Source organism: Manis pentadactyla, chromosome 11, assembly GCF_030020395.1.
Source record: "Manis pentadactyla isolate mManPen7 chromosome 11, mManPen7.hap1, whole genome shotgun sequence".
Taxonomy (NCBI): Eukaryota; Metazoa; Chordata; class Mammalia; order Pholidota; family Manidae; genus Manis; species Manis pentadactyla.
In genome coordinates, this window is record NC_080029.1 from 23,557,448 (window position 1) to 23,585,301 (window position 27,854).

The 27,854-nt window shown below is 41.0% G+C and overlaps 1 protein-coding gene across 12 annotated transcripts in view; it reads right to left on the reverse strand.

Annotated features, from left to right (window-relative positions):
* The window catches only part of NRXN3 (neurexin 3), a 1,462,828-nt gene that overhangs the window by 767,631 nt on the left and 667,343 nt on the right, over positions 1 to 27,854 (reverse strand). For all 12 annotated transcript variants that reach the window (XR_008992434.1, XM_057488265.1, XM_057488259.1 and 9 more), the window contains 4 exons: positions 20,227 to 20,608; positions 19,231 to 19,421; positions 18,267 to 18,440; positions 544 to 663 (listed from right to left, as the gene is read on the reverse strand). Coding sequence is in view for 11 of the 12 variants with exons in the window: in XM_057488265.1 (XP_057344248.1) it covers positions 544 to 663; positions 18,267 to 18,440; positions 19,231 to 19,421; positions 20,227 to 20,608 (867 nt within the window). In the remaining variant the exon portion in view is untranslated. The remainder of the gene's footprint in view (positions 1 to 543; positions 664 to 18,266; positions 18,441 to 19,230; positions 19,422 to 20,226; positions 20,609 to 27,854) is intronic.

Below are 27,854 nucleotides of genomic sequence, written 5' to 3' on the forward strand. Positions count from 1 at the left end.
CAATAAGTTTAGCCAGAGAGAAAATCTGCCTTGCATTTGAATGACCCTGGAAAATGCTTCAAATGTTTTTTAAAAGAATCATAAACTCTTCACATCTTCATCACTGGCAAGGACTAAGAAGTTCTCTAAGCTCAGACTTTTTGAGAAAACAGCTACAGTCCTTAAACAGCCTCTGAATTATAGGTAATGCAAATTGGAAAGTCTCAAAATTATTACCCAGATGATTTAATTAACAGAAAACTAAACTCCTTAGAATAAAAATATTGCCTGAATTGTTTGTTTCTCAGTCACAGGTAAGCTAATCTAAAAAAAAAAAAAAACCACACAGCAAATAAGCAAATAGGAGAGTGCCTAGTATTGTTAGGAAATGTCTCTTTGCTCTCCCCATAAGAACACTAGTCCTTTATTTTCCAAGTTTCTTAATGAGAAAATTGTTTGCAAATCTTTCAGAAGAGCCACCGCTCTTATATAACGTCCCTTAAGGTTTCTCCAAACCTCTGATCTCTTTGAAACAAATCCCAAGTATGCAAGGGTTGTACTCACGATCATTGCACTGGTTTCCAGAATAGGAGGTCATGGAGCAGTCACAGGTGAAGCCTTCCCACTGCTGCATGCAGACCCCCTGGTTGGCGCACGAATCTTCCTGGCAGGTGGTGCTTGGGCCTGGTAATTCATAAGAAGAGGGAGAGAAGAAGAAAGGAGAGAAACAAGTGTTAAAAATTAATCAAACTTGAAGCAATCACTTTACTACCCTCATGCCCCCAAACATCTAAAGACACAATGGCCAAAAACATCCACTCTGTGTCATGCAACAAGAATTCAGTATATACAAAAGACGAGAGAACCACACACTTAGCCACAAACTAGCAACAGTGACACACAGAAGGGAGAGGGCTGAACACACTGTTCTCTTTCAGGCAGACTTTGCAAATGAGCTTCATCTCTACTATTCAGCTAGAAAGATTATCTCATTTGGAGCATGGTCTTTCTACATGTGTAATGCTAAAGCAGAAAAAGCCCAGGATTCTCATGAATTTAGGCATATAACTCCCAAAAGTCTACTTTACGATATTAAAAAGATGTTTGATGATAACGAGGAGGAGGAGGATATAGCAGCCGACATGCCTGGTGTTTCAGTGGTGATAGGCACTGGGCACTACTTTATCTACATTAGTTCATTGAGCTCCCCAGGGACAGTAAGAGGTAATAATTATGATCACCTTCTTGTCACAGGTTTAAAAATCTAAGCTCACAGAGGTAAAATAATTTACCCAAGGCCACACATTTGGTACTTAAAGGATCCTAATGTTCAACTTAGGTAAACTAACTCTGATATCCAAGCTTCTAACTGCCTCAGTGGTTTTTAAAATGCAGTTCTTAGGCATCACCTGGGAGGTTATTAGAAATGTAAATTACTGGGCCCCACCCCAGACCTACTGAATTAGAAACCTGGTGGGGCGGGGGGTGGGGGGGTTAGAAATCTATATTTTCAAAAGCTTCTAAAAAATTGTGATGTAGCCTAAAGTTTGAGAGCCCATGCCTGGCACTGCACTGCCTTTACAGGTTTTTGGAAGAGTGTATCCAAATGAAGCACGCATACACTAAAGGATGCAAAGGAAAATTATTAGAGGTATAGGAAGAGAATATTTAGAAATTATGTTCATTTCTAAATTTCATTCTTTATTATTTCTATGTTTGTGTATCTTTTGTATGCAAGTAGTATATAAATATAATGGTACAGGTATGTAATATATAAATAAGTATACCTATTTTGGGAGCACTCTCAAAATCATTTCCAGACATGAGTGAACAATTGAAAAAGTCTGGAGATGTCTGCCTTACAGATTGTCATTAAAACCTCTCTTTAGGTTAGCCTGGGGCCTCTCTTTAGCCATTTTCTCTTTTTCATTTATATCTCCTTCCTTAAACTTGGGATTAATGAAAAACCTCCATCTTTGGAGTTATCTAAGCTAAGAGGAAATGTCCCAATAGTCAGGATAACTCTGAGAGAGCCTCAGCCGAGGAGGTGAGGCCTTGACTCATCAAATGTATTAGCCAGAATCTGATGCAAAAAAAATCACTTGATGAAGTAAAAGTATATCCATTGCAATAAAGGCATATTTCATGATTTCCAAGCTAAGCCTCACACAGGCACAGAATATGGAAATGTAAGCAGGCAGGGTCCTCTGGATGCATGTTCAGAAGAGATGCATGACTGCAAAGGGTTTGTCCTCTGGGTGGCAAGACATTCCGTATTCATTCGTGGAGGGTGAAAGCAGCACTGGCCACCACTCCTAGTACAGAGCTATGAGGATATGACAAAAGAGAGTTCAAGACAATTACTAACACCGGGGGAGCAGCACAGCTGCGGGGTTTCTGCCGCTCTGATACGCCATGTGGTTCCCCCACGTGGAGATGAAGGGAGGTCCACGGTCATGTTCGCAGTGGGTCTTAAACTTGGGCATTGTGTAGGACGAGTTTCATTCACAATGGCAAATCAGGACAGCTTCTTTCAAAGAATAAAAGTTTCTGAGGAGTCCACAGGACTCCCTGACCGAAGAGCTCCCCCCAGACAATAGGCTAGTAATTCAACTGTACTCAAGAATCAGAAAACATGCAAGGCTCTCCCTTGAAAGGCAGAACAGCTAAAATTTAGGGAAAACACAATAATTCTTGGCATGTGGGCTGAATCTTGCAGACAAAGGCTTTTCCTTGCCTTTCCCTTCCCCTCTAGCCAACCAAATTTAAACCATCTTCCAAGGACCAGCTTGAATGCCTCCCCCCATATCAAACATTTCCCAGTAATGTCAAACAATTCTCCCACTTCATAGCAGCCATGACACTTACCTGCATCATTAAGGTTTACACATGGTAATATTCAGTTTAACACTTGATCACACGTTACACTGTCCTCTGCTTACATAATCCTCTAATTGTTTAATGTTGACTATTTGTCCCCAAAAGATTGAATGCCGCCTGTTAGAAATCATAGTATGTCCTTGCTACACTTGTGTGCTGTGCCAGATGCAGAGGAAGTGTTTCAGTAAACGTTGAGCTGAGCTGAACTGCAGCCCCCTGATGTGCCTATGTCTCATACTTCCTCAACCTGAGCCAAGGGAGAACGTCTGTGCTCTGCAAAGTGAGCAATCTGTCCCATCTGTCAAAAGTTGGTAAGAAGTCGATACAGAGGGAATTGTTTCCAAATTCCACCAAATTTGTTTCACATACATTCAGGGGTGAGTGCCACACAGAATCAGATAGTCCTCAAAAACTGACTACATTGTAACCATGTAAGAACAAGAACCATTTCAGTGAGAACCAGGAGAACTTGGCATGACTTAAGTCAACGTGATATCAAACTCCTGTTGAGGCAGAGATCCTAGGGCCACTGCCTGCCTCCCCTAGCCTCATTTCCTCCCACCCGACTCACCCCCAGCTCACGGCACTCCAGCCAGCCCTTCCTCGTCTCAGTGCCCCTCCACCACGTGGTGAGCCCCACGTCGCCAGCACCTGGGAGCTTGTGACAGAGACGCAGGCTTTGAGGCTCTGCTGAGACCTACTCGCTGGGCATAGGGCTCAGGAATCTGACTGGTGACAAGCCCTCTGGGTGGTTCTAAGGCCTGAATACCTCAAGACCATCCCCACCTTCTAGGTCCTTTTCTCACACTCGACTCAAGCCTGAAATGTGCTTCCTGCAGATTTTCAAATGACTGGTTCGTTCTTTAGGTTTCAGCTCAAAATGGGCTTTCTTCGGATTTTCATTTTTTAAGGAAGTCCCCACCAGCATTTCACTCTCCATTATATCTCCTTATTTAACTCATGATACTTATAGGGCCTGTAACTAAGCTATTTGTTACATTCTTATGTCTGTCATCCTACTGGAATATAAGTCCCTTGACGGCAGAAGTCTTATCTGTGTTACTCACCTTTATATCTCTAATTTCTGATGAAGTCCTTGGTATAAAGGAAGAGTTCTGAAAATATTATTGAATGAAAGAACAAAAGAGCCAAAAAAGAATGAAAGTTCTTCTTTTGTGACTTAAAGTCAAGTGATTTTCCTAACTAACAATTTACCCATAGAACCAGTATCTCATATAAGCAATTTTCTACTTGGAACCAACCTTTTTTGGGGGGGAGGCATTTAATTGAGCACATATCTTCTCCTGACTTAACTACTAGACTCATTCCGTCTCACCAGATGTTGAAACAAGGACTCTTGTGTCCCCACTGCTCAGGACAGTAGCAATAACTGTGCTGAATGAGTGAGAATTTGGACTAGACTCTAAACCACTTTCTAGATGATAATATAAGCTCCTATTCTGACTTCGAACTACTTAAACACAGCCTTTCCTGAACAGACTATATTTTATATCTGTATCTATTTCTCATAGATAGCAGTGCATCCAGAATTTTTATAAGACAAATTAGAGAAACAGCAAAATGCCCTAGGGGGCAAAAAAGAGTAAGTAACAATACTTCTAACTGCATGTGGTTGACATATGATGATCTTGAACAAAGCAGAGTATATAAATATAATAGGGGACTTAACACAGCACATATTATGTGCCACATACTCTACTAAGTGCATTTCAGATAGTCAATTAATCTTTGTAAACACACAATGAAATCTTCTTAATTAAAAGTATTAAAGAATCAGAGAAAACAGGAATGTTCTTCTCATGGAACAAATCCAGAACTTAAAAAACAAAGTAAGTTTTTGACTATCGGTTGAGTGGAAGGCAAGGATTTCAGAAAGTAGACTGCCCAGAACAGGTGATTTTTTGCAAGGAATCAGAGGTAACAAGTGGCTCAGGAGGTCTCTAACTCAAGCTTGCTAATTCCACAGCTGATGCCATGAACCTCTATGGATATGGGTAAACCAGAGGTGGGTGGGGAGTGTGGATGCTAGATTAACAGTAACAACTTAAATAAGATTATCTCTAATCTACAACCGGAAAAAGATGACATTTTAATGTAAGGATGTGTGCATATTTTACAATAAAAATGTTCAAATGCCATTTAAATTCAAAATTCAATTAAATATAAACAGGAATATCTAGCTTTGTCCAATTACATTAAAAATGTATATCAAAATGCATATTCATAAACATAACAGACATTCTTAAGACCTTATTTTATCTAAAATGTCCTTGCAATTCAACCTAAGATTCCAAACATTCTAAGACAACCTAAACCTTTGGAACTACATATTTAGACAGTTTTTACAAATTATTAGTAGTTCTTAAAAATGCACTAAGGTTTTAGGGAACTCCTGTATAGGGATGGTGTAAACTACTTTTGCTTTTGATATGAAACCAGTGTTCACTAAAACAGTCACATATTCTTTTAAGATGACAATTTTTCTTTGTATAGTAGGCGAAGTGACAAGGCAACGGAAGTATGCGTGTGTCTTGCCAATGGGTTTCAGCACCAGGCAAGTTCACTATGGATTCAATGTGACCAAAGAAATGACAGTATAACATTCTTGGGGTGAAAGGGTTATACCCAACTTTATTTCCACAGAGGCAGGTCAATCACTAAAATCTCATCCACTCAGAGTGAGTCTGCGTGCAGCAAGCCCGTCTCCACCTCTTGGCCTCTCTGCCTGCACAGCCATCCGAGTCTCTGTCCTTGGTGCTGCCACCACTCCAGCCTCTGCTCTACTCTCCTGCAGCCTTGCAGCTGTGCCACCGTGTCACCCAGAGCACAAGGCAGAGCTCTTTATATAGAGTCAATAGCAATATATTGCCCACATGTTTGTAGTGAGCTAGCCAACCAGGGCCTGGAGAATCCTGGCCACGGGAACCTTCATTTTATCCACACTCCACCCCTCCAGGATTCTTGCCTCTGAATCTGTGTGCCCTCAGTCCTCTGCAATGGTCCCTGTGCAAGGAAGCTGGAACAATGTAACCAAATTCCATAATCTACAATATACAAAAACAAAAATTACAACAGATTATAATAACTCTCAAGCCTAAGCAGATCCATTGCCACCAAGTGGTCATCCTGGCTGTATTCAAACCAGTTCTACTCGAATGAGTTCACCAAAAGGACCATGGGTGGGCCTTACAATACCCACCTTCTCCAGCCTCTCCAGCAAAAAGTCTTGTAGATACACAGGCTGATCTTGTTGCTTAATCTCTGTCTTCTGCTTCATCCTCAGCAGCCAGAACCGCTGCTCAGGTCTCAGTTGTTGCCACAGCTCCACTCACCCAATTTCTTTCCTTTCTGCACCTGCCTTTTCAAGCCAACCCACATCTGGGTCCTCGTGACCTTCACAGGACCCTTTAAATTCTTCCTTTGAGAAACAGACCATATTTCCTTCTGTGCTGGAGCCTGAGGGCAGAAGCAGAGCATGGAGTGCTCCACAGCCTGAGGAGGGGGCTGCACCTCTCCTGAAAGAACCCACAGTTGCCGAGTTCTTCTGGCTTTCCACCAGCTTTCAATCAGGTGGGGTCTCAACCAAGGAGGGGCCTCCACCCCCACCTGTTTATCAAACCTCTGCTCCTCCATTTCTGGGGCTGACAGCTCCACTACATCCTTCTCCTGCCCCACGGCACCTGGCAGCCTGCATGCTGCTTCTTGTGCTGCTCGGACCTCTTCCTTCACCTGCCCCACAGCACCTGGCAGCCTACACTCTCGTGCTGCTTCTTCTCGGGCCTCTGCTCCCTCTCGTGCTGCCTTTTCTCAGGCCTTTACTATTTCCACAGCACTTCATAGTGACACCATCCAAGTTAGCAACAAATTTTCCTTCTCTTGGGGTGGACACCAGTCCTCCACACCTTCATAGCACCACATGTCCACAGGGGGACAGTCAAATGTCTCCCGGTCCATTGATGGAGCCTGCTGAAACACTCCTTCCATGAGGGCAGCCTGTTCTTTTTCCTTGGTCACCAATGAACCCTGCTGAGGTTGCCAATTGTCTTGTCAATGGGTTTCAGCCCCAGGCAAGTTCACTATGGATTCAATGTGACCAAAGAAATGACAGTAGAATGTTCTTGGGGTGAAAGGGTTAAACCCAACTTTATTTTCATGGTAGCAGGTCAATCACTAGAATCTCATCCACACAGAGCGAGTCTGCACGCAGCAAGCGGGTCTCTGCCTCTGGGCCTCTCTGCCTTCACAGCCATCCTCTGGGCCTCTGTCCTCCTTGCTGCCACCACTCCAGCCTCTGCTCTGCTCTCCCACACCCTTGCTGCCATGCCACCATGTCACCCAGAGCACTGGGCAGGCCTCTTTATATAGAGTCAATAACCATGTATTGCCCACACATGTGTAGTGAACTAGCCAACCAGAGCCAGGTGAGAATCCTAGTCACAGGAACCTTGACTTTATCCACAGTATGAAAGAACTAAATAAGTTATCAAGGATGCTAGTCCTTTGGTCTCTAATTCCCAGCTCTGTTTTTAATTCAGTGGAAGGCATCACATTGTATCTTTTTTCTTTGCTTTTTCAGATGATAACTGATGGCTGCCACAAACTTCCCATCATTCTCCTTGAATTTGGGTTGTTTTTCTCTTTAAGAACTGTCCCAGACAATCATTTCATGCCTGTTACTGTTAAAATCCACCTTTGTCGTACATGCAAACTGATTCAGTCAACTCTTCATGCTCTAGAAATCAAAAGTTGACAGATGGTCTCTTATTACTGGCTGGTCCTTGAGATAGAAGTGCTGCTGGAGCAAAGGACCCTTGTGTCATAAGAGTGTATTTCCCTTCTGTTATTGCCCAAGGAGGAGTTAACCAAACCTATGCCTCAAACATCCTCATTAAACATTGACCAATAATACTAAACCAGCACCAGCTGGTCTTGGCCGCACTGGGGAGGTAGACTGGTTTGTGGGGGAGCCTGGGGATGATACATCTGGTCCGATTACCAATGTCCATTTATCCTAAGGGGCCGAGCTGATAGCCACTAATAAGGCACCGGGTGGCACTGGCTTCACAATATTCATCATCTTTAATCACCAAGCATGAGGTGTTTGTTAAAGGGCTTAGACTATGAATGAAACCTGAATGGGAAACGTCATTAGAGTAGAAGCAAAGGGCCTCCCAGCCCACACGAAGCTCAGCCGCGGCAGGGAGGAGCCTCCGAGAGTCGTCATGACCTGTCTACAGAGATCTCATCTTCCGCCTTCAACTTTATTTCCACTCCTGATAAATGCATAAGCTTTTCCACTTCTACATTTTAAAATTTTTCATTGTTTTATAGAGGAAGAATGAGTGAGCTGTAATTGGGTGGGAAGGAAGAGAAAGGATAGAAAAGGGAAGATAAACACATAGAGATACATGTTTTTGTGTATATGTGTATGAATGTATATGTGAATATGTGTGAAAGACTCTTCCCAGTTTCCTGAACAATTAGTAGTCTCTCCTGCTAAAATAGAAGAATTCAAATATTGAGGGTATTCGGGAAGCATATTCATGAAATTAGGGATAGCATACACAGTTGGCTGTGTATGTGCCTTGGCCCCTGTAGCAAAGATACTTCTGTAGCTCTCAGAGTACTTCTAAACTTACAGTTTTGGGTCCTCTTAGCTTTTCTGGAAGAGTCATTTACAGACAACATAGGATCATTCCCTTTAATTAGCAGAAACCCAATTTAATTTTGAAATAAGAAAGCAATGATCCTTAAATATGTCAATCTTTATGTCCTTTATACAGAACCAACTGAAAAGTGAAAGTTCTAGTTCCCATTTTACAGAAGATTAAGCAAAGCCAGAGAAGAGCGTACTAAATGTTATCATAAAATGTCACTGGTACAAAGACCTAAGAGAAGCTGTGTTCCCAAGATTGTCTTACTTCTTTGTCTTGAAAGCAGGATCTATGTCTTGCTGACGTTCAGAAAGGCAGTGAAACTGCTCTTATCTGGCATGTTCAGCTGTTTACGATTCCTTGTCTCAAACATGGGTTCAAAAGGTTCTTGGTTCAGATGATGAGTGAAAAAGACTAACAATAAATCCAACTTTGGGGAATACAGGGGCAGTTTCAGTAACACCCTGTTCTCCCCCATCACTCCAGCCCTCCCATCATATATCGCTTCTAAAACGTCACGACGGGCATGGGAATTGGTTGTGTATATGTGTATGAATGTATATGTGTATGAATGTATATGTGAATATGTGTGAAAGACTCTTCCCAGCTTCCTGAACAATTAGTAGTCTCTCCTGCTAAAATAGAAGAATACAAATATTGAGGGTATTCAGGGAGCATATTCATGAAATTAGGGATATCTCCAATAGCCTTTGATCAGTCCAGCACTGATATTTAACACCAGAACTCCAGGAAAAAAATTAAAAATAACAAAATATCAAACCTGACCTATAACATGTCTACAACCTGAGGTGTAATATACTCCCACGACAACCAGTGTCAAGCTAATACATGTTGCATGATGTCAAGCAGCTTACAAAATTCCTGCAAATCCTGATCCTGGCACCAGCCCTGCCAGCCTGCCCTGGATGGTAAAGGGCCTACAAATATAATTACACTTGTGTGGGAAGTGATTCACCCCCATAACACATCCATGGCAAAGGAGAGATGCCAACCCCTGTTGGGTATTTGTAATGGTGAGAAAATGGCTGGGATCATAAAAACCTTCTTGTTCAAAACCCCTATCTCCAGAGCATGCCTGGGTCATGAGTTCAATTATTAGATCATTCCTTTTGTTTAAAATCATGAACAGGTCTTCAAAGGTCAATGCTGCCTGAGAAAATGTAAACTGGGGTCTCATTTTCAGCTCTTCTTTCTTTTCTCAGCACTGATAGGGGTCTGTTGGAGAAGTAGGGGAATTTTCAAAGAGAGAGAGAGAGAGAGAGAAGGGGTTTCAAAGGCCAGGCTCAACAAAAAGACAGCTAATTTAAAATACTTTGCTTTAATGGATATTGTGCAAATATTAACAAGAACTTATTGAAATAGTATTGCTATGAAAACCACCTACCATAAAGCCAACTGGAGGATACATACTCTCAGATACTCTCTGATCATCTGTGCACTGTTTCTGCTTTGGAAATAGGCAAATCCAGACCCACTCCATATGGTGCAGCAGGGAGAAGGCTTTAAAATCAAACTTTATCATTTACTAGCCATGTGACCTAGGGCTAGCTACCTAAATTCTCTCAACCTCAATTTCCCCATCTGTATAATGCAGATAGAAATTGTTACTACCTCACATGGTGTGAGGATTAAATGAGATAACATACACAAAGCCTGTAACTCATCCATGGTATGGAGATAACAATATTTACCATACAGAGGACACACAACATCCCAAATCCTTAGCATGTACCTACACTAAGTAGACCCTCAATAAGGGGTATCATCAATTCTTTTGGAAAATCAAGTTCTGTCCCCCCATGTTAGTTGGGCATATAGTTGGTCAGGAATCCAGTAACAATGCACATTATAGTCGTAAGTCCTAATTACACAGGTCTCTTGTGAGAAACCTCTGCCATGCAATTTTGAGGGACTAGAGGCAGGAAGTTTCATTTAATTTCTGACTCTATCTTCCTCATAATGCAGTTTTTGAGGGACTGATTTCTGTTAGGTCAAATGCTATATTTTACTGCATGAAATACAGTAGAGAATGTGACACAGCCCTTAGCTTTGGAAAAAATAAAGTGGGGAACTATATTCCTCACAGTGAAGAAAGTTGGAGGATTAAAATTCTCTTTATCTATTGAAAGTGTTTGACTGATGCCAATTTTCATCTAAAATGACTGAATATCTTCAGGTTTTCAAGGCATTCAAACTCAATACATTTATTGACTTACTTGAGGTATGCAGAACTTAGAACCAGATTTAATCAATCCTTGGTCCCCCCACCCACCTGCTCACTATCTGGACAGAGAGACAATTTAAATTTCTAGAAAAGAGGCTATTCAACTTCAGAAATAGAACCTGCTAAAGGGAATTATCATGGAAAGTGGGGAAAGGATATTCTGATTCATCACCTAACCCAGTAAAGAGCCATTTGTTTTATGTCTCATAGTTTATGACTCATTTGCCTCTCACTAGGCCAAACTTAGTATTTCTTTTATAGTCGTACAGCTACTTTGTTATACAGACAAGCTTTTAGGGATTCTTTGCCTCTCCAGGAATACCCTTCTTGCAAAAAAAAAAAAAAATTAGAAAATTACTTCTGAAAGGTCCATAGATACGCTCCGTCTATTCAAGGGACATGAGATTCATGGGATCGTACCTCTCAGCAATGCAACACCTCCCCTGTGCCTCAGGGGGCCCCTACTCCCCTTCCTTACCCAGAGGGATGTAATGTCTGACCTGAACCAGGGCAGCCAATGAAGTTCTTGACCCTTTCTGTTGTAATGTGAAAAGGTATCCGCTATGAAAGAAGAGTATCACTGTGGGGATGGGAGGGAGACACCCAGGAGGGGAAGCCCAGTCTCCTACTCACTCCTCAGAGGTTTCATGTGGGAGGGAATCATTCTTAGGCAGCTAAAGTAACAGGCATCAGGTTCACACCTCTTCCACCTGTCTTGCACTACACTGCTTCCCTCCTAATTCTGCTCTCTACTTCCAGTTCCTGTCCTTATCCATTCTCCACCCTGGTGTCAAAGTGATTTTGATAAAATGGAAATCTGACCTGTCTCTGTGCTCCCTTACAGCGCCCTCAGGGAAAGTCCTACTCCTTAGACACAAAGTGTGTCACTGCCCATCTCCAGTGTCACCCGCAGTCACATCCCCACGTGCACATTTCAGCCAAATTGAGCTTCTTATAAGGCCCCAAACTGGCCAAGCTCTTGCATGTGCTTCCGCCTTTCATCCACCTAAAACATATGGTCGTTCAGACTCAGCTTAAACCTGCCTGAGAAGGTGCCCCCTACACCCCCCACCTCCTGCTCCGGGCTCACACAGAACCCGTGACACCCCAGCGCTTTCCCTCTGCGTTGCGATTATGAGCCTTCTACTGGTCTGTGTGAAGTCAGACTGTGTGTCACCTGTAATCTCGGTGCCCAGCTGAGTACCTGATACATTGGAAGAGCTGAGTTGCTGTTCAATTGAGCAACAAAAATCACTGGAAAAATTAAAATAAATACATAAGAAAAACCACCACCCCATCAACACAGTGACAAGAGGACTCAAGCTGCTGATTCGTCAGGACTCACTATGCCACTCCCTCAAGCCCCTCCTTCTGAATGCCACTCGCCTTTGCATTTCACTCTCTCATCTCTTTGTCATATGTTTGTACTGCCTTTCATTCTTAATGGTGATTAGTGTCATGTGTCCACAGGTTTTGCTGAAAAAACTAGCATGAGTAGTGGTCCACAACCCAAGATCAGGAAAATGTAAAGACATTGCCTCCTGATGGTCTTTTGCCATAATGTGGGGAAAGAGTAAGATGACCCAAAATAATTGCAAAGAATAACAGTGCCTGCCATAAACAGAGAGACTGTCAAGTCATCACAAGAACAGAAGAGACTTTGTGTCAATGTAGTAATAACATAGAAATCACACTTATGATGTGACTACTTCTACAAAAAGGGAGAGTTAATATACTTCAAACTGTCATGTCCCCAAATCTGTATCTACACTTTGGTTAACAATTTACAACAGGAATACAAGAATAGATATCGACTATTTCTTTGAATGGTTCCTACAAACCATTTTTCCTTTGGATGGGAACTTTGAAATCATGTTGCTATGTATGACGTCCCTATGTAAGAAAGCCTGTATTAGGTTCTGGGGATTCAAAACCCATATAGCTCGTACTGTGAAGAATGGTAAAGTCTAGGAGGAGATGCAGTTCTCTAGTTTTATCTAATAAATCTGGTTATAAGGAGATTTGGCAACCTTGGATTGTCCCTTTATGGATCGAATCCTGCCTCCTTCTCTCTCCCCACCATTTACAGAGTGACATGCTGTAGACCAGTTCTGCCAATTGAACAAATGTTTAAAAACAACAGCCTTCAGTATTACTGAAAGGGCTCTACATCCTTTGAAATTGAAAACTAGTGTACAGCTAGCTACCTTGGACTTCAAAGTACTAATCTGATGCCCGTTTTATCATTAATGTTATTAGATTATCAGTACATATGTGATTCCGCTAAGAAGGGATAAAGAAAAAAGTGTTACAGTAAAATGGCTAGAGTGAGACCTCTCTTAGTTGATGTCCACCCCAGGAATAGACACCTGTACTGGTGATCCACATGACATATAACAAGTCAGTCACAGAGAAGTAAATGATCTTCTAGGTGAAAAGTAATTTTTAAGCTACCTTTGTCTTAACCACTTCCAACTAATTTTGCAACAACGGTTGCAAACTCACAGAGGCTGAGGCTCAATCCCCGGCTTAACCATCAGGCAATAGATACCTTCAATGCCCTTTCCAGACTTGTTATTCTGAGTCAAAGTATTCTGACACCACAGGACCAGAGGCCCATTACAGACTTTGAGTGGTGCCTCTCTGAATGGTAGAAGGGCCAGTCTCTGCAATAGATGGACAATGACATCTTATATGCAGGCATTTTAAAGGATATTCAGGACAAAATCCACAGATTATCTTCTTCCCCAAGAGTATATTTTTCTTTAGATTACAAAACAGGAAATTAAAATGTCAAGTAAAATCCCCAGTAGGAAACATAAATCTCTAGAATGTTTTAATGACATTAATATCTCCCAAATACCTAAAAATATTTCTTTAAAATGAGTTAGAGAAAATGGCATTCTCTTTCACAGGCTCAACCATTCAAAAGTTCTCCCTGGCCCAGAAAATAGTAAATTAAGAACCCAAGTGAAAGGGTTTTTTCTTTTCTTTTCTTTTCCAAGCACTGCCTTCTATCTATAGTGAATGAATTACAAGTTAACCCCTTCATGGCAACTACTTGGAGAGTTAACCATCTCCAGAACTGAATTAGTCACAATTTAGATGTGGGTAGTCACAATAGTCACAAAATATGCTGTCAAACCTCTTTTCTCCCCCAAAGTGGAATCATGTTCCTGTCCCCAAGAGGTCTCGCCTTTGTTGTTATTTTTCGTTCACTGATCTGGGTTTTCTGCCACTGTTTCTACCTCACAGGGTTCAGCCCCCTCCCCTTAATGGATGCTGTCCAAGAAGTGTGACAGCTTGAAGGCCCCTGAAGAAAAGATACCAAGGTTTACAAAGGGCATCTTTCTGTCCAAAGTGGTTATGGGAACAAGAACCTTCTCTACCTTGCAGGTCAGCTTTGGTCAACGCAACTTTGTTAGCAAAAGAACAGAAAAGGTGAAAACAATAACCAGAGGTTAGTAAGAGGTAGAGTAAACCAGGGTAACATTACAGAAATAAGAATACAATTGGCATAACCAACATCACTCAAACGGACAACTGAAATGCTCTAGTTCCCCAGAGACAGTAGGGATGGGGAACACACAGACCAGGGCAGAGCAGGTCTCATCAGGGCCATGTCAGCAGAGCAGGGCCAGGAAAGCACTGGACTGGACAGAGCACAAGCAGGGTAATAAGAGCCTTCCCATCTCCACACAGCCAACCCCAAGGCATATGGTCCAGAAAAATGATTCTCCATCAGTCAGGATAAACACCAAGAAATAAGGGTGGTTCATGGCCAGACTGAAAGACATATGTGCACAACCAGAAGAGCCTACATATCATCCTGAACATTTAGGAGTTGAGCCTGCAAGACTGGAAGCACTCCTCATAATTCCAAAAAATGCCACTGAGGAATGTGACGTGAGAATTGGCTATGTACTTGAAGGGGATTTGGGAAAACCAAAGAGCTCGATTTCCTTGATTTATAAAAAGGTAGCCAAACCCACATGACCATGGGTAAAAGGTACCAAACCAATGTCCTTTTCATTTATTCATCCCAGTCTCAAAATGAAGCATGTGTTTCTTTCAGATGTTTGCCATCTGCAATTGCGGAATTGCATTTCTAGCCAAGACAGGCCTTGTTTTCTGCAACAAAGCTGGCCACAGGATAGAAAGAGATTATTTACCAGCTGACTACTGAATCAGACATTATTAAAAAATTCTAGCCCAAATTGAGAGGTTGCAAGTCACCATTATATGTTGGCTAGGTTGTCCAGAAATTGCACTTAATTTCTAAACAATACACTCTGCATATATTAGAGACAAATACAATCTAGCTCAAGATTTTTTTTCTTTCTTACTATAAACAACTGTAAGTCAAAGAGTAGTGGATTAATATGTTTGTTAAATAATTTTGGACTCCTTGGGATTAGATATAATAGGGAAAGTAATACATTTACTATTGAGGGATCTTGAAGTGTCATTACCAATGATTTTGACAAGAACATATGTTATATCCTAGCCTGTGGACCACAGGCATGTGAGACTAAAACACTTTTACCATTTTCAAGAGATCCAGGTCTTAGTTTTTAGTAATGACTCCTCATCCCTATCTGGTTATTATTCTATGCACAGAAATGATAAATCAAGAAATGCACTCCATTTCCTATGATCCCATACTGCTTAATTCTCAAAGGCCTCCTTAAGGGTTCCATACTACGTACAGAGATTCAGAATGAGAATGACCTCTCTTACAGTCTCTCTAAGATGTTCCTCCCTTCATTTCCTACCCCATCTTTCCCACAGCACCCTAAAAAGCTCTTGGGATCTCTTACAAGGGCTTATTCACAATGGTAGAAACTTCCAATGACAGTAATTTATGCCTTAACCCACTTTTTGGTCATGATTTTTCCTGGCCCCTTTGTCTAATTATCGAAGTCATTTGTGTACAATAAACAAGGGCCTTCTTCCTCAGCACTCAACCTCCACTTCCTCCCATCCAGTGGGGCGGTTGGTAATCATCGTAATTATCTCCATGGCAATAGAGTGCAGTGTTATTAGGCCCATGGGACTTGCCATAGATTGAGATGGTAGAGCCATCAAGTCACAACACCTGACTGTGGACAGTCATTCAGACTCAGGGGGAGGTCGGGCCCTACTGTAATGCATGTGGTGAATCATGCCATACTGCACAGAGAGCTGCAGGTAGGGAAGGAAACATTTTCCCCAATCTGATGGGCAATTTTCATTTGCTAATGCTCTCATGGCCTCTTGAACAGTTCCTTTAAGTGGAGTCCATCCCCCTCATTGTACTATACATCTCAATCCACTTTTATAAAAGTTAGTGTAGACTTCCTTTGGATCCAATGTAATAGCTCTGTTTCCCTACATACCAATTACTGAATTCTAGAGAACCATGTTTCCAATACAGTAGCCATAAACATATGTAGCTATTGGGCACTTTCAAGGTATACAGTCTGAATTGAGGTGTGCTGTGAGGAGAAAATACAATTTAGAAAGCTTATTATGAAAAAAAGAATATAAAATGTTTTATTAATAATTTCATATCAATTATATTCTGAAATGGCAATAGTTTGCATATACTGGGTAAAGTTAAATAAAATGTAAAATTAAAACTAACTTTGTTTGTTACTTTATACCCTTTTTAATGTACCTACTGAGAAATTTTAAATTACACATGTGACACTGTATTTCTATCAAGCAACACTGCTTTAGAGTTAAATGGAGGATTCCTGGATCTTTTAAGTCTGAAGAACTGATGACATGATGAAAATATTTAACATCTGAAGAATGCCTCATGCTTTTTAATATGTGCCTTTATATTATGGTTGAACTTGATATGATTAATAATTCCAGGACAAGTGGAATTTCTGTCATTCCACAATCTTCTAAACTAAGATACTCAATTCAGTTCCCAAATTCTGTTCCTATCTCAGGAGTGTCCTTATCTCAACACCCTGAAGAACTAAGTGCAGGCCATTGAGACAAATTCTTGAGCTGAATGAAATTGTATATTTTCAGGAGAAGAAAGCAAAGTGGCTGTTTTAAGTGCTTGGTGACTCCAGTCTCCAGCTCCCTGATATACATACACCATATCTGGCTCACAGAGTATAAGAACTATTCCTGGCATTAGCCTTGAGGAAAACTGGAGTCGGTTGTTGGGGTGATCAGTCTTATTACTAGTCCACATGGGAAACTGACTCAGGCAAAGGGAAATGACTTCCGTAGTACAAATCAACCTGGGAAGCTGATGGGAAGCTTTTACGAAAACATCACACATGAACCCAGATACAAGCTGGCTAAGGACAGGAGCAATAGATGAAGCTGAACAGTTAGGAGGCGAACGGACAGGTTTGACGTGGTGACTTAATGAGTGATGAAGAAAACACAATATATTGCACAAAAAGGGAACAATGAAGCTCGACCGGACAAAAGAACATATAGATGCCGCTGACTGGTTCACATCCTCTGCCTTTCAAGTTAGGTGCGGATCACCTTTTCAGCCCACCCGGCCCCTGGGAAAGGCTGGAAAGTGTCCGTTGCTGCTCTCTGCTGGTTAAAACTACATTGTTTTTATTGTAAAGCACCGTTGACTCAAGACGACCTATAAAATTCAATTATCTCAACAGACAGTGGGTCACTTACAGAAAAAGGCTGAACATGGTTTTCTATGCTGCACTGATGAGCATGCAATATGTTATAAGACATCTCACATGAGATGATATTTGCAAATAATCCTATTGTTTATTGAGTACCTACAATGTACCAGGCATTTTATATATATATAGCTCAGATTTATATATACTACCTTCCAAGGTAAGTGTTATTGCCCCATATTACAGGTGATGAGAATGTAGCAGTAAATTACCAAATGTCACACAGCTAAAAGAGCTACAACCTGAACCTAAATCCAGGTCTTTCTAATATCAAAGCCCACGCTATTGCATGACATCACACTAAGGAACTGCCTAACAATGCCTGGCATGTAGTAAGTACTCAATCAGTGGGAGTTCCCTTCCCTCGTCATGGCATTTGACATTATTTTCCTACCTCATGCTGGGTTTGCACTAAATAATGCAGCTGCTGTTAGCAACATAAGAAATGTTTGATTAATGGTGACATCCACATGAAAGTCTCTGATTTGTACCTCCCATGTATTAAAACACAAATTGAAGTCCCTGATGCCCTTTTAGCCACACTAGAAGCAAAGGCACAAGTCAGAAGTCTGAGGTCAATGCCAGGAAGGTCCTCTAGTGCCAAGTGTGTGACACTGGGAAGACATCTGCCAGCATACATTCCTGGAGCCATGGCACATGTCCTGACATACCCAGCCAGTGGCAGGAGGACACTGATGGTAATGCAATGTCAGATGGCAAGTAGAAATGACAGAACTGGTAACTGAGGAAGGGGCACTGGCAGAGACAGCAAAGAGGCTTGGTGCTTGCAACAAGGATGTAGCTTAAAAAGAGAAAAGGTTGTACCTTCACAGCCACGCTCAATTTGTCCACTCCGATGGAGGGCATCATTGATGAGGTCTGGCAGGCGCCCATTCAAGTCCACTGAAGCCAGACAGCCCTGAAAGCCATCCCGGGAGGCCACAAGCTTTGGGAGATTGCTATACATGCCTTGGGCCAGACCGGCCATGTAGAGGTCACCTGGAAAGGAAAGCAAATAGCAAGAGCAAGTGAGTAAAGAGTATGGAAGTCATGACAATTAAAGCCAATGCACGTTAGGCTATTTATTAGATAGTGGTAATAAAGCCAAGGAGAAATGGCATAAACACAACTGTCACCAGAGTTTCTGCACTGTAAAAAGAAGAAACTAACATTTCTCATGTGTCATTCATTTATACACATCATCTCACAGATTTCAATTATCATATCCATTCTATGTGGTAGGTATTGTTCCCATTTTATGACCAAGTAAAGATTAACAACATTTTCAACAAAACACCCTTTACGAAGTACTTTTTATGTGCTTGTTACCAATAAAATATTAGAGGTTTTATAGATATTCATTCATTTATACTCATTCCCTGAAAACTCCTAGCAGCCCATAAAGGCAGTAACAATCATTATCCTCATTTTGCAAAAAAGTATACAACAACTGAACAAATCTAAGAAATTTCACCAAAGTTATCCACACAGTTAATGATTTAGCCGAGATTCCAAAACCTACACCCCATCCTCTGTATTATAACCCCCTTCATATTTTGACATCTATCACCTCATACCCAAGATCCACAGGGAAAATGAACCATTCCTTGAGGAGTGGGTCTAATGAAAAATTAATAAACTGCTTTGTGGTATAATTCAATGTTTTTAAAATAGGATATTCATGATGTATCAAAAATGCATGGGACTCCAAACCTGTAGTTTCCTCTGGAAACAGCCTTTCAATTATAAAAAATGCTCTAGAAAGTATAAACTTCTTTCCAAGTTTTACCTTTCAAATCCAGGTTTTTGGCACCATTGATAACCTGAGTGACCACCTTAGTGTCCACTTTCAGGCTGTGCGTGTTGCTGTTGTCTCGGGTGATGACAACATTGTGCCACTGGTTGTCATTCAGGGGGCGGTCACTGTTGCCTTTGATCACATTTGGACCATTTCCAAGGTCAAACACATAGTGTATGTACCTGTGAGGGACAATAACCATCCAATCACTTGAGAGTCCATGAAGCGATTTAATGGCCACATGTATATCACTTGACATCAGGGCAATAAAACCCCCATGCTACACTGGCATTATGCAGGAAAAATTAAAGCTTAATTTAGAATTATGAGAAAAGTCAGATTCTGTTCTATCAGACGTCACATTAATTCCACACTCACAGAGTCTACTTCTTTTAACACTACCTAGTAAAAATCCAGAGTCACAAAGTAGGGCAGATGATTCACTCCAGAACACTCGAGGATGACATTTAAATTCACAGTCAATTGTGGATTTGTTTTTGAGGAGGTTTGTCCTGGTTTTGCTTTCGGTTTGACTATTTTCTAACACATGGTAGTGAAAGACCCTGAAGAACAGCTTTATAAAAGTTTCATATATGGGCTAATGGTAGTGCTTAGTGCTGAAAATATCTATCATTTTATTCTTCCTATAAATTTAGTGGCTGCAGAGAGTATTGCTCCAGAGATAGGTGCAACACAACCCATATTCCTCTTTTGCAAAAATAAGTTTTCCCATAGGTTGAAAGGACTACATTTCATACTAAAAAGCCTGATAGTATTGAGTTAGCAGAAGATCTGTAAATAAACTCATGAATTTTTTTCCCTTCCAGCCCTAATCACTACATAGATATTTTCAATCAATGAGGATGAGAGCATGTATCAGAAATAGAGGCTGGGGAGTATAATGGATACTTTTTTTTTCATATCCGTATGTTACGTAGGTCCTGGACTAAGGTATCTAGTATAAACTATGTGATCTCTTCCACTTACCCCTTGACTAGCTCAACGGCAATGAAGTCATTGCCATCACCACTGTTGAAGAGAATGAAGCCATCAGCTGAGGTGGTCTTGAATTGGAAGAAAAGGTGCATGGAGGTGTAAGCCTGCAAGGTGGCCAGACTCAGGTAGCTACTCTTGGTCTTGAAGGTGACAGGGTCAGCGATGATATTCCTCAGTCCAAAACGTGCCTTCAGTTCGCAGTAATCAATGTCACCATTTTTGCACAAGTCAATGTAGAGCAGGCCATTAAACATGAGGCTCTGCAAGTGGCCAATGAAACTGGAGGGGACAACGGAGATGTAACGTTTCTCGGTCATGATACCAGTTTCAATATTGTGGAATTCCAAGCGGGTATGGTCACCCACCATAGTACCTATGAAAATCGTGAGATAACAATAGGAAAAGTTACCAAAGTTTGTCACAGCACAATTAGTATATCTTTTAGGTCCAATTTGTTTCCACATAAAATATTCGATTCCAGAAAACAAAATACTCCACAGAGTATATATACCTGACTTGGCCTCAGCTGGGCAGCTGATGACTAGCCCAGCCTGTTCTATGTCCAATATCCCATGCTCACACAATTCTGAGCAACTGCTCAGGGTGCCGCATCAAATAAAGGAAAACATGAAATCATGGAAAATTCAAAGAAAAAAAACTATTGGTTTTCTCCATTGAGGAAAACAACTAGTATGAATACATACTGTTAGAAGAAAAGTCTTCATTGCCCTAACCCTTGAAAAGATACAATAAAGAGGCCTTAGACATTCACTGCGAAATATTTCCTGGTGCAATAATTCTCACCTACTACCTGTGGAAAAGGTGCTGTTGTGGAACATGTGTTAATTTTTTTTTTCTGGATAATTATTTTTTATTGAAGGGTAGTTGACACACAGTATTACATTAGTTTCAGGTGTACAACACAGTGATTCAACATTTATATACATGATAATTCTAGGTACCAGCTATCACCATACCAAGTTGTTACAATATTTTGACTATATTCCTTATGCTATACATTACATCCCGGTTACTTATTTATTTTACAATTGGAAATGTGTATATATATATATATTTTTTGTTTGTTTGTTTGTTTGTTTGTTTGTTTGTTTTTTGTTTTGTGAGGGCATCTCTCATATTTATTGATCAAATGGTTGTTAACAACAATAAAATTCTGTATAGGGAGGGTCAATGCTCAATGCACAATCATTAATCCACCCCAAGCCTAATTTTCTTCAGTCTCCAATCTTCTGAGGCATAACAAACAAGTTCTTACATGGAGAACAAATTCTTACATAGTGAAGAAGTTACATGGTGAACAGTACAAGGGCAGTCATCACAGAAGCTTTCGGTTTTGCTCATGCATTATGAACTATAAACAGTCAGTTCAAATATGAATACTCATTTGATTTTTATACTTGATTTATATGTGGATACCACATTTCTCTCTTTATTATTATGATTTTTAATAAAATGCTGAAGTGGTAGGTAGATAAGAGATAAAGGTAGAAAACATAGTTTAGTGTTGTAAGAGAGCAAATGTAGATGATCAGGTGTGTGCCTGTAGACTATGTGTTAATCCAAGCTAGACAAGGGCAATAAAACATCCACATATGCAGAAGATTTCTCTCAGAACAGAAGGGGGGAGGTTCTAAGCCTCACCTCTGTCGATCCCCATTTTCTCACCTGATGGCCCCCCTGCGACTGTGCCTGTCTTAGGTTGTTCCTCCCTTGAGGAATCTGACCCGTCTCTGGCTAACCAGTCATCTTCCGGGGCCATACAGGGAAATGTACATGTGTTAATTTTATCTGACCAGTAGCTGTTGCTTTTTCTGATACTACCACCTAGGTTTCCTTTGGGAAGCTTTCACCGTTCACCATTCACCTTTAAACCATCTGGGCTGGATGAGGCTGACCCCATTCCAGCTCTTGAAGTAATCAAGCTCACCATGCTGGACCACTGAACATATTTTATCCCCCTAGCCACAGAATATGCTCTATGAACTAACAAAGCGGTCTTCAAGTGGTAGCGTGCATCTGAATCGCCTGGAGGGCTTGTTGAAACACAGTTCACCGTGCCCCACTCCAGAGTTTCTGATTCAAAAGCCTGGAATGTGACCCGAGAACATGTATTTCTAACATGTTCCAGAGTGATGCTTATGTGGCTGGCCCGGGGCCCCCTTAGGAGCAGTGGATTAGCAGCAGCCCACATTTGTCTGGTAATACTCAGCTCCAGCGCTTTTGCTGGAAAACTTATGAAAGAGGTGCTCTTTGCAAACAAGGCTTGCTGAAGGAGCAAACAGAAAACCCAAAGCTGCTGGAGGCCATGTAATAATTGGAGGGATTAACCTGCCCGAGGAGACAGTCGGCCCGGAAGGCCACCACCAAATGGAGAGAATGACACCCTCTGAAGTTCTGATCTAGTCAGCCAAATCTGGACTTTTAAAAACTATGTGGCAACAGCTTCCCTTTTGTGCTTAAAGCGCTGGGGTTGGGTGTCTGACATTTGCAGCTAAGGATCTAGAGCTGATACACATAAACTATTAGACCTTGGATTACCTGGTTTCCCCAAAGGTAGTGAGTGGCTAGGGCAGGGGTAATGAGGAAGGCTTGAAATAAGTACAAAGAGACTGAAATTTTTAATAACAAAGTCAAGGAAAACAGCATGAGTATGGCCAGATTAGAAGGTGGCTCCCTCAACAGTTATATAGATAAGTCATATTAAGATTTAAGAAACCATGTCCTACTGCCCCAGTGGTGGAGGGAAGGGAAGGGGAAGTCCCTCTTGCTGTCCTCTATGTTGTCACCTTCCACTTTGAAGAAACTCCATTAGCAAGACACTCCTGGCATTTCTCTACTCCCTCTTTTATGTATGATGTTGATTGAGATAATAGAGACTGAAAGAAAGGTTTGGATAAGAGAAGGGAAAACTACAATGGAATTTAGAGGGAAAAGGGTGACATAATCTAAAAGACTAAAGATAATCTGTGAGGAGAAACTGTCTTTGCATAGCTCAGCCCCTGGCACCTCCTATTCCTCTTTAGGGAATTAAGCTGCCTTCAAGAAACCCCGTTTACCCCATGGCATGGTGTGCATGGTGCAAGCCTTGCTTCAGCGGAGATGCATACCCCAGTGAGCTGCAGGGCTCCAGTAAGCAATCCTGCCCAATTCTGAAGTTCATTATATGAAAACCACATATTTCAATATCGGTGTCATCACTAGTAAAAGTGATATTTTTTATTTCCACCAGCCTTGCACTTGTTTTCCTCTATTGGCATAGAATTCAGGTGGCAAAAGTATCAAGGGAGGGGACAACAATTTCTTGGGTCCCTTAAACTTCACTGTCTGGGAGAGTCAGCCGATCTCATCCTCAGATGCTCAAAATTAATTTCATTGCTTTGGGAGCATACTCAGACCTAATTTAAAGAAACTTTCATAAGTACAAAATACAGCTTTATATTTTACGAGCTTTTAGGTGGTGTTTTGACAGATAGTGACAAATCATTCCCTTAATATAAGCAAAAATAAAATAATGATTTTGGTTAAATATAAAATAGTAACAGAACAAAAATCAAAATGCAACATAAATCTTCTAACAATAACTAGGAGAAAGAATTACTGTATAAAATTACTTAGTGTTGAAAATTGGACTGATCGTGAAAATGCAAAGTAGCATAACCTAAATTCACATGCTCTGAAACAATGAAGTGACTGAAATAAATAAACAATTACCAATTTAGCTATAGTTGTTCATACCAGGGCTGGGGCTGGAGCATGATGGGGAGAGGGAAACCATAGCCAGTCTCAACGGGGACATAGGCACCAAACTCCAGTGACATGGGGAGTCATGCTAATTCTTATTTTACAAAAAAAAAAAAAAAAAAGATTAGTGATAAAAACTGAGACGTGATAATGGGGTAATCCCTAGTAAAGATCAGGGTTCCCAAAAGAATCTGAAAAGCAACTTTCAAGTCAATGGGGAACTTCTAGAGAAAGTACGGATAAATTGGCCTCCAGGATTGAGGGCTTAGAAAATTCTGCTCACTAGAAAATAATCTCATAAAGCAAGAAAATCATGTATAATGTGGACTGAGATAGAAGTGAGACTGTAAAAGGGCTTGGGTAAGTAAGAGAAGGGAAACCAACAATAGAATTTGAGAGCTTAGCCCAGGGACACGGACTGATTTAAGATTTAGGATAACTCAGGGAGCTTCAACCAGAAGTTGTAGGGGAGAGGAAAAGGTGACGTGGGGCCAAATGAGAAAAGAAATCAGCTTCACCATGTGCTAAAGGAACTACTCACTTGGTTGTGGATGGAAGTTCCCAAGAAAGGAGTTTTTTTGGATTGCACCTGGAGAAAGCATTGTCCAGATTGCTTAAAGTCTGAAACCTGGGCTAAGCAAAAAAGTATTTAAACAAATACTTTTAAAAATCTGTATCACTCAGTCACTATCAGGAATGGGGAACCTTTGCATTCATCTCAGAAGGCTGTCTGTAGATTAAAACTCCTTTCCATTAAAGGGCAGAATATATGCACACTACAGCAGTTCCTTTCAAATTCCAGAGGTGAGAGGAGTAACTCAGAAGAAAGACAACAACAAAAAAACCAAGACTTCTGAATATCCACTATATGCCAGGTACTGTGCTGGGCACTTCATAACCACCACCAAATGTCATTTTCAAAATAAAACTGTAGACAGGTATCATTACCTTGCTTTAGAGGTGATGACACTTAGTTGAGAGAGGGTAAGCAATCTGACCAAACTTCCATACAGGTGATAAATGGTAGGCCTCCAAACTGAACCCAGGTATGTTTAATTCCAAAGCCCATACCTCATCTTGTATACTATCTATCCTGGCAGAGAAAAAGCTGGACCTAGTCCTTGTATTATCATCCAAGAAGAGCTGCAGGTAGAATTTAACCAGTGAAATTTCCAAGCACATGTTTCTGTGATGAGGTCACAGTCCTTCCCAGCACCACAATATCATGCCATCGAATTCATGGGTACTATATCCAGCACCTTCCTTAGAAGAGCCACATTGCCTGGGCTTCTATGCAGACATTCACTTCCATATTTCACTGGTGGCCAGCAAGTAGTTTACAGACCAGCCCTCAGGTGTGATAAAGTTAGTGGAGAACTTAAACCTATGGAAAATCGTGGCCAAGCTCAAGCTGTAAGCCCCCATGAGGCATTAGCATAGTGGACAAGCATGTAGGCTCTGAGACTGGACTGCCTGGGTTACATAACTTTTCTGTGCCTCAGTTTCCCAGATGTGAACTAGGTATGAAGTTATCAGGATGCAACGTATCAATACATATAACGTACTTAGAATGAGACCCAGTGCTCCCCTGTTAGCTGTCACTAATTATGCAGCATTCAGTTTTTTCCTTTGTCTGAAATGTGTTGATCATTATCTTGTTATTTCACTTACTGTTTTCTCTGTCTTTTACTAAAATGCACCCCTGGACCACTTCTTGCCTCTTCTGTATGTCCCATAGTGTTTAGCTGAGGGCCATGAGCTCAGCAAACAGCCCTCACGTGTGGAGAAGGAGGTTGCCCTGAAACACTGGAGTCAGAATTTGGATCATTCCTGTTTCGGCACACGAAGTTCTTGGCTAACACTAAGAGCTTAGCAAAGAATTAACAGGGAAACTTAGAGGAGGCAACCTAACCTCCCCTGGCTTCCAGACCTGGGGAGAAAAATTTTAAAAACAAAGGCTTATAAAGTCTTAGTGAAGGATGCACATGTTACCCATAGCCCTCCAGCTCCACCACCCCCACACCCTTTTCTCCACAATATCCACATTTTTTCAAAAGGATATGCTACGAGATGTTTTAAAAATTAAAAATAAAGGTCTGGAGCCAAATAACTTTGACAAATACTGCAAATGTAATTATTGAGGATTGGTAATGTATATTAGCATATTAAAGGCTCCTAATAAATCTTGCAAAAAAGAAATCCACTTCATTTTGTTTAACCTCACATCTCCTAAATCTATCTCATCATGCTCTTTACCAACAGGAGGAACAAGATTTCCTCAGAAAATGACTTTTTAACAGCTCGGCACTGCATGTGCTATGCAGGGTGAGGGAGAGAGAGGAAAAAGCCACTACAGACCCGAGTAGTCAAAACTGGGGTGACTTTTTCCACAGCAAGAAGCTCTGGGTGGAGTGGGTGTGGTTCATGCAGCATTAGGTCCCATTTCTAAGGGGCATAACCCAAGTGAAGGATTATTTTAATTTATTCTTGACAATAGAAGTCCAGTTCAATCAATCAATCCTTGTTAGCTACCAACTGAACTTAATCCTTTTCCAGGAATATATTATGTTACAATAAACAAAAACCACCAGGCTGGGGAATATTTCTTTCCTTGCTTTTGCTTTCTTATGAGTCTGACCTATTCTTTGCATCATTTCTATAAACTAGCTGAAGATTTGACACCCTGGGGGACCTTAAAACAGCATGAAAAGGATTACTAAATAAGCCAATAAGAAGCTACTTAATAACCTGAGGTCTGTGTGGTATTTTAGTTTCATTGCCTGATTTTATGACTTCTGTGAGCTAAAATTAAAATTCCCAAACCCATCATCACTGTAAGAAGCAATCCAAGGTTGTAGTTCATAAGTAAACTAGCTCCTTTTCTTCCCCCACATTTTTTTATCCTTCTGGCTGTTTTTTTTTTCCTTTCCATCAGCAACAAAGTAGAGGGTAAAGCTGAAAATGAAAGAGCTTCATTAATTTCAAATATCAAATTACTGAATGACTTGGGCATTCCATGGTTTAGCCCTGCTTTTTAATTACTAGTGGAAAGAAAAAGCAGACCTTATAATTACCTTTATTCTAAAATTTTCTATAAAAGAATAATGATCATGAAAAGCAGTACATATTAGTGGAATTCACAGTTCTTTATGACTATAGCTTTCAGGGCATATAATCTCCTATGAAAATAAAATGGACTCACTGGCCAGAGAGATTGGGGTGAGGCCACCATCTAGTGGCTGCTATTCAAAACATGCTGTAAACAGCATCACACTAGGCTTAACTGGGTGCATGCGGTGCAGAGAAGCTCACAAGGGATGTGCACCACATCAATGCGCTTCTGCAGGCTCCTGTCTGCAGTAACAGTTCACGGGGATTTCTTGAATAATTAATTCATGGTGGCTGGGGGTTCTAAACCATACAAGCATTTTTACCTTTCTTGCCTTACATCCCTCACATAAATCTGTTATCCTTCAGGCATGCAGAACAGTAAACTTACCTCCCACTACTAAGCTATGTCTATATACATACAACTGGGGTGTTTGGAATAAGTTGTGGTTCTGTGTGACTTCATTTCTTGGGGGGAGGAAGGTGGGTGTTATAATCCACCCACTGAAATGTACTCCCCACCTCCCTCTGATCCATTCCATTGCATTTTCCCTATGTTGTACAACAAATTATTTTCTTATAATGGATTGTGACGTCCAGAAAACAGTTTGATTTGGGGATATCACACAGACATGAATTTGAAGTTTTACAGCAGAGCTCCAAGTTTCATGCTCCCCTTATGTAAAAAGGCAGTGGGGAATTATAGAAGATTTAAGAAGCTGATAATTATAGGAGATTTAACCTAGCAT